Below are 12,256 nucleotides of genomic sequence, written 5' to 3' on the forward strand. Positions count from 1 at the left end.
TGACCTGAGCTGTCTCATGTTCATAAGAAAATGTTTTATAACTTTTGAAGACTGGTAGCAATAGAAAAAATAAAAATAAAAACAAGATAAATATGATGAGATCGTGCCCACTATCTATTTATAATAAATAAAGGTACTTAGATGACACAGATCAACAGTGACACTGTAAACAGTGCAGTATAAAAAGGTATTGCGTAACAAATTATATTACTAAAAACAAAACAGTCTTCAGTCCTTTACTGAAACGTCACCACTTCATACAAATCTGTTATTGTCAGTGGCTTTTTATTACTTCTGTTACTTAAATTACATAAGACATTATGAAATAAATGAGCACATGAATAAATACATTCCAAATATGTAACGATATTATGTGTGAAATTATCCAATACATTTTTAAAACTCGTGAAAATGTTTAAATTGATATTAAATTGTTCTTTCACCCTGCCTCCTATCACAACACAGTATCTTTTCTGTAGGTAATTTTTGTATAATTCAATCAGTTTTTAATGCAAAGTATCCTTTTCCCAATTTCTGATTTTATTTCACAATGCAGTTTTCTTTTTGTCTCGCCGTGCTGTTTGTGGTCACCTATAGTTAATCCCTCCTGTGTATTTGGATTATGAAATTGCCTGAGCACACACCGAAGAAGGGTGCCTTGCCCCAAATGTCTGTGTGGTGATATTACTAGAAAGTCAAATTTGAGCGCTGTGCTAGTCTTTATTTTTTGTTATCAGCACCCCATCTTCAAGGTCTAATCGTGAGTTGAGCGTGTTGTGTCTTTTTTTTTTTTTTTTTTTTTTTTTTTTTACAGTTTTCCCCAGTGTTCATTTTGTTCCATAATATCCTGTCTGTCTGTTTCAGCGTTGTCTGTCTTGACTGACAGACAGAGACTTTGTGATGAAAAGTGGCATAGTGACCGAGAAACTGTTACAGTGAAAAGAAGCTGGGCAGAGTTTTAAAAATGTATTTAATTATTCACATTTTCATGCTTATATCATATAGTGTATCTGCAGTTATTCTTATGAGTATCTATTTAAAATTACTCATTTATTAATCTAGTGTGAAGCACTCTATATACTTGGGAAAGTAAATACACAAAAATATATTAAAATGTGAAACACAGACTGTCTGGAGGTTCTGTTTTCCTGTTTCAACATGTAAGACATGTAAGATTGTTGAGCTGTTTCTTTTGCACATAATAACTTTCACTCTGGCTGAAACGTTACTAAAAGATAAAATCAAATATACATATCTTTCCTCTGGCCTGTAGTGCTATTTATTCTTCTAGATTGTTTTGGTAAAAGCAGCCAAATTGTGAAGATATCACTATAGAGATTTCTGCTTTCTCTCAAATTTAATTAAACTAAATGGCACTCAGCTTTAGACTGTGTATTAGAAAGAATCTGGTGATACAATATATATCAGGGAATAAAATTCAATATATCAATATATCGTGATACTGTAAGCAAGGTGATATATTGATACTTATTTAAATCTAATGTCAGGAAAACTATCATAACATAAAGAATATACACCACCATATACACACAATTTGAGTACTTTAGCACAAAATGATGCTTTGCCAGAAATCTTTTCATGTATCATAATATCATGATACAGTGATTTTGAGAACTGATACAAGCATCTCAAAACACAATATCGTAAATTCAGTATTTTCAATATTTTCTTACAACTCTACTCTGCTTGTGATTTTCGTAGTGATAAATTTGATAAGTTTGATAAGAAGCTACTTTCCTTCTACATTAGCCACAAGCTAATTTAGTCCCATTACAATGAGAGAAAGCCAATATCTCCAAGAGTCAGAAACTCACACCTGAACAATTTAGATGGATAAACAGGACTTGGATAAATAGCATTTTTGATTTGGGGTGAACTATCTCTTTAAAATGTTGTTACCTTTTGAGCAAAATGTAAAACTATGATTAAAGTATGTGAGGGAATCTGTGCATCTTTTTACTACACAAAACTATCTTAAATTGATCGAGTTTTAAACAAAAACATGTATATTATTTAGCTCTAAATGCAGTCAACAGTACATTCTGTTTAACTGTTACAATAAAACCTGTTTAAAAAAAAAGTTCATCAGACTATTTGTTTAATCTTTTGTGTAGTCAGAAAACTCTGCCCTAAAACAGTTAACCCTGACACACTCATACGTGGTGGGAGGACACCATTTACTCTACTTCCACCCTGTTATGCGACACAGTCACCTGACCTGTCATTCCTGGATCTCCTCTTGCCCTCTGTGGCTCCGTTGGTTGGATGAAGCTTTGGAAACTTAATAACGTCACTGCATGCAAAATACGGCATCAGCAGGGGGAGAATGATAGAGAGACGTAGCTCGGTGAAAGGCGCAGAGCTTTCTATCACAGGTGGAAGACACAGGTAGGCTCAGGTAAGTTCAGGCATATGATCAATTGTAATGATATAAAGTATATTAATATCATTTTAAGAATTCACGCTGCTGAAGCCATGTTAGAGTGGTGTTTGGACTTGTAAATGCATTTCCTCAAACGTATTCAAAACTGTGCATCTCTTGTAAACATTTCCCTGTTTTGTACAAGCACATGTTGCAGATTCACCGTTTACGATCCACACTGGATACAAAGATGGACATGACAGATGAAAATCACATGGAGGGGATGAAGATTGAGGTAGAGGAGAAGCAAACTATGGATAATGACTTTTCTGCTGTACTCTCAGATAAGACACACCAACATCTAAGTATCAGCGAGACGCCTTCCAGCAGCTACAAGAGGGTCAGAGTGAAATCCAGACCCAGACTCCAGTCGACTAAAAGTTTCCCCCCTTACAATCAGTCTATAGGTGGACTTGGTGAGGACGGAGAGCAGGACAATGTGTTCAGTTCAGCTCAAGATCCTTCTCCAAGACAGGATGACATGATGAGGGAGGATGGGAATGAGTTGGTTCAAGGCACAGAAAGAAAAGAGGAGTTGAAGGCAAGATGTGCAAGGGAAGAAGTGAAGGCAAAATGGAGGATGAGGAGGAGGGAGAGGTTAGGGGGGAGCTATGAGGTTAATCCAGATGGATGGGAGAGAGCAAGATGGATCGGGAAAAGAAGGGTTGAGGAGACTGGAAGGGACAGGGAGAAGGATGACAAGGAGAGGGAAGGGGGGACAAACAGCGAGTGGAAACACTGGAGAGGAAGAAACTCAAGTTTGGAGACAGAGGAAAAAGACGAGACTCCTGCGCTTCCTGTTTCAGCACTGGAGGCAGAGACCGAGGGGAGCGGAGAGACCCCAGAGGAAGAAGAGGCCGAGCAGCTGCCAGGGATGAGAGAGGGCTCCACAGCACACCAGTGGTCTTCCCCACATCCAATCCTCTCCAAGCTTATGCACTCCTCCTCCTCTACCTCCTCCTGCTCCTCCGTCAACCTCTCCTCAGCAGAGAGTGATGAGGTGTTCAGTGAGGGAGAGGATGCTGGTTCAAAGAGGAGGGCGTTCAGGAAGGTGAGACAAACACAGAATGAGTGGATGCAGCTTAAAATTACATTTATATACGCAGGTGGCATCACCCCAGTGTATTTGGCTGCCCTGGTTTTCCATGTTAGAGGCTTAAAACTATATTTCTCAACTGTTCTTTGCACCTGTGGTCCTGGTGATTTGCATGGGCTTGAAAGAGGACTTTGACGAGGTCAGATTTGAATGGCGTTTGCATGCCTGTCTGTAGCTGCTGCTGCTGCGACAGATATGAGAGCGGAGGGGAGCGGGACAGTGGGAGGAGGACAGGGGAGTAGATTTTCTCAGTGCAGTCAGCCTTTTACATTATCAGACAATGAAGAGTAGCCTGAAAAAGACACTGGCCTCTTCAAAACCTTCCATCTCTGTGACCAAAATGCTAACATTTAGGATACAAATTACATTTTCTCCAAACTTTGGCATTTTGTAACAGTGCCTCTACTGAGCATGCTCAGGTTTTCTGTTTTCAGTGGCCATGCCTGTACATGGTGGCAGCTGTTTTGTGTATATACAAAACAGATAATACCTGTTGAGGTATGCGCTGTTTGTAAACAGCAAACACACTCATAACAGTTTTTGGCTTATGAGGTGTTTATACGGTATAATGTGCCCTAACAAATGTCTCTCAGTGTTTTCTGGGTGTGATGGGCTTTAATATGTTTTAGATGACTTTCCTTGAAGAAATTACATTTGCATATATGGCTTACCGAAGCTTCTGTCAAAACAAATGGCCTACAGCTCCTCTATACATCTTTTTCACCATAGACATACACTTAGGCGCCGAATTAGCTTTTGGATCATGTGTCAATGTCACCACCACACTGGAGTGGTCAAAACTGGCCTGTGAACATAACATAACATGGTATATTGAAATCGGTTGAGAAATGTAAATCTTATCTTGTTTTTTGTCCAGAAAAATTACTCACCTGCCTTGACCAGTCCAATACGTTGGCAACATTGACATATCGCAGCAACTGAAGCAGGCATTACGGCGTCTATGTATGTCTGTTTGTCACAGCAGACATGTTATAGAGACATAGAATAGAATTGAATAGAATAGAGCCATTGTTAATTCTTCTTACTCTGACAAGTTGAAATGTCTTCTGTGAAAAAAAATCCATTAAGTTCTGGAAAATAGTGTTAGCAGACATGAAAAATCATACAAGCCTCACTAAATACTCAATAAATTCATACTTTTGAGCATTACATAAGGAGGTAGTGGTAATGTTCATAAGTATAATAAGTCAGCAGAGTGACTGAGCAAAGTTGCCTCGCAGTAACAAGGTCCATGAGGAGACATAAAGCTTCCTCAAAGAGACACAAAAGGACAACAGAGACATAAAAATACAACGAAGAGACATTAGAGTTTCTGAATGATCTTCATTTATGTGTTTGTCTGTATGCTTTACACCTGTTGACTTATCAAAGATGTAACCTGCCTCTTAAAAAACAAAGCATGCTGGGATATGCACCAGACCCTGAACACAATAAACTGTATAGAAAATGGATGATAACTTCAGACTGTACTGCAGAGGACAGGAACAGCATGAATGTCCCCTTAACAAAGTTTTCTTTGCATGAAGACAACATTGTAATCTGCTCTTCTTTTTCAGTGCCGCTCCTGGAAAACCTACCTGACCATGATGCACTGGTCACTGCGGCGGCAGAGCTCCTGGGTCCAGCTGGCTGGACATCAAGGCATGTGTACTGCAGTTCATCCAAACAAGTTCATACAGGCGTTACTGTGATCAAGTCTTCAAATGAATCTAACCACTAAAATTAGATAGGTCACACTGCCCCACGTGTAAATATCACTGCTGCGGTATTATAACATTTAACCTCCAGAAAGAAAAAAACAGTCTTTGTTGTTGTTAGACCAGCATACAGTTTGAGTAAAAGATAAATCAAAATCTCCAGGTAACTTCCAGCTGAGTGACGGAGGGGAGGTGTTGAAACTGTACAGTGAAGTGGAGGCAAAGTGCCTGGACTCCCTGATGAGAGACCCGCTGAGACCCTTTGTCCCACAGTACCACGGCCTGGTCACCAGGGGGGAGTGCTGCTACCTCCGCCTGGAGGACCTGCTGAGTGGCCTGAGGAGACCTGTCATCATGGACTGCAAGATGGGAGTCAGGTAAGTTTTTTTTTTTTTTTAATCTTTATACAAGAGGTGATCAATCCAGTCCTGTGCTGCAGGATAATTTAAACAGGTACATACACTAACAAACACTGTAGGGATTAAAGAATTTAGGAATAGATGAGAAGCTGCAGTGTGGTTGTCTTCTGTGGGAATAAAAATCTCAAAATTTGTGGAAGTACAGCAGTAAAATGCTGTAGAAGGTAAGCACTGAGGGACTATTTAATGTAATCCATACTGGCCTATATGTAGGCTCTATTTTTACTGTACATGTGAAAATATAACCTACAGGCTTTTGTTTAAAGCTCCATAAGGGAACAGTTTGAATTTTTTGAAGTGGGGCTGTATGAGGTACACATCAATAGTCAGTGCATTACCTACAATAGATGGTGGCCTGCACACCCCCAATGTGGAGAAGCAGAGAGGAGAACCAGCACAGAAAAAAACAATGTTATGCTGCAGATAGGGTCGGCTGCAAAACAAAATTAAGCCACCAAAAAAGCTAACCTAAAAAAATTAAATAGCAGTTTAAGTGTATGCTATATTTAGAACATTTTGATTGCTGTATCTTCCTGTCAGGAAGCCTTTTCCAATAGGAAATTACCTTTAAATAAGCCAAATATTGTTCTGTCTTTCTCTCTCTCTGTCTCTCTCTCACTCAGCCAGACTCCTCTTAAAAAAACAGTTATTTTACGTCACATAACATGGGAGTTGCTGGTCTACTGCTGCCTTGATTGGTTAGTTTGTTTTTGTGTGACTTTGATGTTTTAAAGGATTAGTTCACATTAATCAAAATCACACTGTAAAACATACAAACTAACCAATTGAGGCAGTGGTACACCAGTAATTCCTGTGTCCTACAAGGTAAAATTAATAATTTTGCCAGTCGAGTCTTGTTGTTTTAGAGAGAGCAATATTTGGAACGCTGTTTTCTGTCAGAAAGGGCTGTCTGATGGCAAGTTAAAGCAGTGAAAATATTCTAGCTTGCACTAAAACTGATATAGATTTTTTTTAAGTGGCTAAAATATATTTTGCTGCAGACCCTGTTCACACCAGTACATTGTTTAGCTTCCTACACCAGCACGTCTACTGCCTCTCCAAACTGGGTGTGTGCCGACCGCCATCTACTGTAGGTAACTGAATATGGGTATGTACCTCATATAACCTGACTTCAAAAAATCTGAACTATGCCTTTAATAATGTGGCTTTGAGTGCATCTGACTGTTACTCTGACAGTGTAAAAGACTGTAGGGTCTGTATTATAAATAGCAGCATTTCTCATTTCAGTAGGAGTTACCTCCGAAAACTGTAGCAATATTTTTTTTATGTACAACTTGAGAGTTTCCTTCTCAGGACATACCAGGAGGAGGAACTGATTAAAGCCCGGGTTAAGGCCTCACTGCGGAGTGACATGTACCAGAAGATAATGAAAATAGACCCGTCAGCTCTGTCAGCAGAGGAACATGCAGAGAAAGGAGTGACCAAGTGGCGATACCTTCAGTGGAGGGATACAACCAGCTCTACATCCACGCTGGGCTTCAGGATAGAGGGAATCATGGTAGGAGTAAAGGCCAGGAACATCAGTGCACAACTCATGCTATCATCGAAACTATTTCATTCTCTGCAAGTCTTCAAATGTGCCTCATCTAATCTGTTGTTTCTTCTCTCTGTGGGTCAGATGGAGGACGGCAGCGTCCAACGGGACTTCAGGAAGATTCAGACTTTAGCTCAGGTCACAGAGGCATTGCTCTACTTCGCCAGGAGTCAGCTGGACATCCTGGTCAGTTCTTTCTGTCGTAGTTACATCCCACCACCCTTACTTAAAAAAAAGATGTGCTCAATTTTGTTGTGTTTCTTAAATGTAAAAACAAGTGCTGGAATCTAGAACCAAAATCATCTAACCCAGCACTGGGTCAGTTAAAAATCAGGTCAAGGCCAATAGTTGAATAAAAAAAAAAAAAAAAAAAAAGAAAAAAAAAAAAAAAGTAGTGACTGCCCAGCTCATGGGAGTCCATGCTGTTGGTTGACAGTCCAAAAAATGAAGCCAAATGAATTTCCAAAATAGGCTGGATAGTCATTTCATCAAAAAAGATTAATCTAATTACAACAGACTGAGCAGCCTTAAAAACTGCAATTGAATAAAAAAAAATCAACATATATATATATATATATTATATATTGGACCATATTCACCTTCCAATACATAATCAGTTGCATACCTCTACACACTTGTTTATGTGTACTAGAAGTACCACAGCACTCTGTAAAGAATGAATGAAGATTAAAGGTCCAGTGCGTAAGATTGATAGGGATTTGTTGGCTCATTCTGGCAGAATTTAAAGATAACATTCATATTTTCATTAGTGTGTAATCACCTGAAAATAAGAATGATTGTGTTTTCATTACCTTAGAATGAGCCTTTATATTTACTGAGGGAATGAGTCATTTTCTATGAAGGCCATCATGGTGTACTGCCATGTTTCTATAGTTGCCCAGAATGGACAAACCAAACACTGGTTCTAGATAAAGCTTTTTGCATTTTCCTACACACTTGGAAGGAAGTGGGAGAGTGAGACTGTTGCGTTGAATAGTGAAATCTGGACCCAAAAGTGACACTCAGACAGCAGTTCGGTTTGAAGTGGATTTATTTTCAGTGAAAGCAAGCAGGGGGTTTGGCCTGATCCAGGGCTCTTGGGTGAAACATGATAGGCAGGCAAACAGGTGAGTGTGGATCTGAGACACAGGGAAACAGGGTTAAGGCAAAAATCCAAATCCAAGATTAAAAAAAAAAAAAAAAGCAGAGAAGCAGCAAGGAGGCCATAGTTTGATACCATAAAGTAGACTGGCAGAGATTAGACTGCAGAGCCGGGGTATTTGTACTGCTGGGGTTGATTAGTGGATGGCTTTCAGGTGTGCAGGCAGATTTGCAGCAGGAGTTGATTAGCAGCAGGAGTGATGAGAGCCACGCCCAGATACAGAGAGGGAGAGACAAACAAGGAACCACAAGAAACACAGGGGAGGGGGAAAACAGCTGACACATGAGGAATGAGGTGAAGTCCTCACCACAAGATGCCACTAAATCTTACACACTGGTTCTTTAAATAAAAACAATTAAACTATTGAAGTTTGAAACAAAACCCTTTTCTCATTCCACTATTTTTCTTCCATTATTTTCCCAATATTTCCTCATATCTACAGACTTGTTTTCATTTATTTTATTACATTAAAGGGGAAATTTGGATGTCCAGTCAGTGTTGATGAGCTGATGCAATAATTTGTTCAGTGGGTACAAAATTAATCAATAAAGCCAAGTTCTCTTGCTCACAGAGCCATGCTGGCAGTGCTAAGGGTCAAGTCTACGAGGGCATGTTGAACAACTAATGAAACACAGCCTGGAAATCCAAGTTGAAATAGCTCGTAGTACTTCCTTAACACCACTGACATCACTGTGTCATGAATCAATTGCTTCAACTGACCACATTTACCATCAACACTGACTGAACATCTACATGAAAAGTGCTGAACTTTCCCTTTAATCTTTTAACCTGTGATATTTTACCCTGTGATATTTCCCTATCTGTGTTCTCAGAAAGCGTACCACTCCAGACTCCTGGCCCTGAGCGATGCACTGAAGAATTCACTATTTTTCAGAAACCATGAGGTTTGTTTGCAGACAAACCTTCCTTTGTTAAATTCTGCTTTAAATAATACTAAAAGTAAAAAACACGGGATGGAAATAGAAGCTACTGCATGATAGTTGTTTTGCTGATCCAGTTTATATTCAGCTCACTCAAATTCATCCTTGCTTAATATTCATATAATTAATCTAAATATATTAATGTTATTTATATGTCTGACCTGATTAGCTGATTGGCAGCTCGCTCCTCTTCGTGCATGACCACAGCAGCAGGGCCAGTGTGTGGATGATAGACTTCGGGAAGACGACCCCCGTGCCCGACACGTATGAGCTCCTACACAACGTCCCGTGGACAGAGGGGAGCAGGGAGGACGGCTACCTCATCGGTCTGACCTCCCTCATCACTTCTCTGAGCCAGGCCATCAGTGTGGCCTCCTGGCAGCAGGAGGACGGCTGCGCTGAAGAAAAGAGTGTTAAATGAAACACACTTAAACAACACTCAAATTCAGGATCTGGTGGACAAAACGGCTGCTGTTACAGCGGAGGGTTTGTTTTTAGGGGGGGAATCTTTCCTCACAGGTTGAGGAAGAGGAATAAAGGAATTCAGCTGAAGTCCATAAAAATGTGATGTGGTGGTTGCAATTTTAATACTGTAACAGTGGAGAGACAAGTGTTTTGTTACAAACACAAATTCAAGATTTGTGTCTTCCCCCCCCCCATTTTTTTTTATCATTCATCAAGGACCAAAAATGCACATTCTTTATAAGCCGATGCTTTCTTACCAACAGTTTTAAATTTGGTTGGTCTGTAAAAACTCAGAGTTCTCACCTGTGTTGCAGCACATGCGAAGCTTATTTATTTACAGCTGCAAAGGACACTCATAATGAAACACTAACACGCAAAGACTAACCATGCTTATAAAAACAGATTAAAATAAAGATGAAGATATACTGATAAAATGTTGTGTTGTGTATTATTTTCATCAGGGATTTGAATTATTTTCATATGGTGCGGCTGAATGCTGTCTTGTTGTCTTTTCCTGTTTTTGTAGGGTGATCAGCTCGTCATCAAGCCTCTGCAGAAGCCTGACAACAACCTGATCATTTGAATCAGGTGTGTTGGAGCAGGGAAACATCTAAAATGTGCAGGACAGTGGGCCCTGAGGACCAGGGTTGGGGAACACTGGTCTAGATGGCACAAACTGCTTTTGAAGTTAATCATATTATTTCTGTAGGGGGAGTTCATTAAAATACGATGTGTGCAAAACACCAAAATTGACCACGAAATTCAAAATGGCTGACTTCCTGTTGTGTTTAGCCTATGGGTTCAGGAGACTCTTTTGTGTGACTGGTCATGATACATGTGCGTGCTGATTTTCATTCATGTCGGTGAAACGTGCCACCAAGGCTTCATTTTAAAGGGTGTGACCAACCCATGTGGCCACGCCCATCGACAAAACTCATATCATATGTTCAGGCCTGGACTACTAATGAACATGCAAAGTTTCAGGCAGATTCGACCAAGTAAATGGAAGTTAATGCAACTTCCTGTGTTGTGGCGAAAATATCAACCTTGCCATGCTGTCATGACAACGCTGTTTGATGATATGTCAAGATTTTCACAATATAACATTACCAAGGTCTTAAGGCCTTTCTGACCAAATTTGAGTGGGATATGGTCAACCTGCTTGGAGGAGCATGTCAAAGTCTAAAACATGTCATTTCCTGTTGCTAGTAGGTGGCGCTATGACTATTGTGGAATATTGTCACGCAGATGCGTTCGGAGGGTGGGGGCTGTTATCAAACATGTGAAGTCTGGTGTCATGTTTCAGGGTGAGACATCAAAATTCCATGCCACACCATGGCCACGCCCCACCAAAAACCTGTCGCGGCAAGGTCAGGTGCCTGTCAGGCACCAGCTGGACAGAGGAGATGCCGCGACCGTCGTGGCAAGGTCGGGAGCCCATCAGACGCCAGACAGACACAGGAGGCGACGGTCGAGCCGTGACCATCATGGCAAGGTCGGCCACACGACATTCCAGCAGGGCTGCACTTTAACAGGTGCGATCAAGACATTTGTTTCATGGAGAGACATCAAAATTCCATGCCACACCATGGCCACGCCCCCCAAAAAACCTGTCATGGCAAGCTCAGGCGCCTGTGAGACGCCAGCCGGCCTCAGGAGTCGACGGCCAAGCCACAAAGAGGTTGGGTGCCAGTCAGACGCCACCCGGACTTAAGAGGCGACGTCTGGTCTGGTCTTGTCTGGACTCGTCTGGACTCGTCTCGACTACAGACAGTCAAGGGAAATAAGGCCCACGATGAAGTGAGCAAAGATCGATGATTTGATATTTCAAAGCTCTGACTGAACTAAATCAAACTGACATCAATATGAGAACCAAAACAAACAGCAGACTCTTCAACTGTTTATCTTTTCTAGTAAAGTTCATCATGAAAATTCAGAAACATCCTTCAGCTTTAATAGAACATTTCCCAAAAAATCAAATGAAATGCTTTGGCTATTATATTTGAAGGTCTGTGGCGACCTGACCTGCTTCAGCACTTGGACCTCAGGCCTGACGGTTCCTAGCAAGAGAAAAAAACAAGTCACACACAGAAATATATTATCACACACTGCTAAATGGAACAAGCTAGCGCACCAACACACACATACAGGCAAGCGTACACACACTATTCTGATTTTAATTTGAACTTCAAACCAGTGACCTTAACTTGGACTGAAGGAAAGTCAAGCCCTCTTTTGCCTTCTTGATAACAAAATTATAAACTGTTTGTGCTTTAAATAGTGTAAAATATGCTAACAGCAAAGGCAGATTATTATCTGACTGCTGGAAAAACACTCCTGCTAAAAATTACTATTGAGATTTACAGTAACTGTAAAATTCTGCCAATTATAAGTATAGAGCAACTTACTGTATACATATTGGTAAGTATGTCTTCAATTTACAGTAATTATGTAGTA

General features: G+C 40.4%; 1 protein-coding gene across 2 annotated transcripts; it reads left to right on the forward strand.

The window, feature by feature from the left end:
• Positions 1 to 1,595: 1,595 nt before the first annotated feature.
• Positions 1,596 to 9,808, forward strand: LOC146326686 (inositol-trisphosphate 3-kinase A-like). Of its 2 annotated transcripts, XM_084719003.1 has the most exons (8): positions 1,596 to 2,419; positions 2,589 to 3,494; positions 5,117 to 5,201; positions 5,421 to 5,634; positions 6,991 to 7,195; positions 7,316 to 7,417; positions 9,227 to 9,298; positions 9,504 to 9,808. In XM_084719003.1, exons 2-8 carry the CDS (start codon positions 2,592 to 2,594, stop codon positions 9,753 to 9,755), a joined length of 1,833 nt encoding a protein of 610 aa, XP_084575129.1. In that variant the 5' UTR covers positions 1,596 to 2,419; positions 2,589 to 2,591; the 3' UTR covers positions 9,756 to 9,808. The 2 variants fall into 2 exon arrangements, with proteins under 2 accessions (XP_084575129.1, XP_084575128.1); XM_084719002.1 differs by having other exon boundaries at positions 1,596 to 3,494.
• Positions 9,809 to 12,256: the final 2,448 nt, after the last annotated feature.

Source organism: Lutjanus erythropterus, chromosome 5, assembly GCF_056507025.1.
Source record: "Lutjanus erythropterus isolate fLutEry1 chromosome 5, fLutEry1.hap2, whole genome shotgun sequence".
In the NCBI taxonomy this organism is placed as follows: Eukaryota; Metazoa; Chordata; class Actinopteri; order Lutjaniformes; family Lutjanidae; genus Lutjanus; species Lutjanus erythropterus.

Bases quoted from the DNA above. Each gene is read 5' to 3' on its own strand.
- LOC146326686 (XM_084719002.1), top strand. From the start codon at position 2,592: ATGTTGCAGATTCACCGTTTACGATCCACACTGGATACAAAGATGGAC. The intron at 3,495-5,116 runs GTGAGACAAACA...CTTCTTTTTCAG, and splicing joins AGAGGAGGGCGTTCAGGAAG to TGCCGCTCCTGGAAAACCTA. The intron at 7,196-7,315 runs GTAGGAGTAAAG...TCTGTGGGTCAG, and splicing joins TCAGGATAGAGGGAATCATG to ATGGAGGACGGCAGCGTCCA.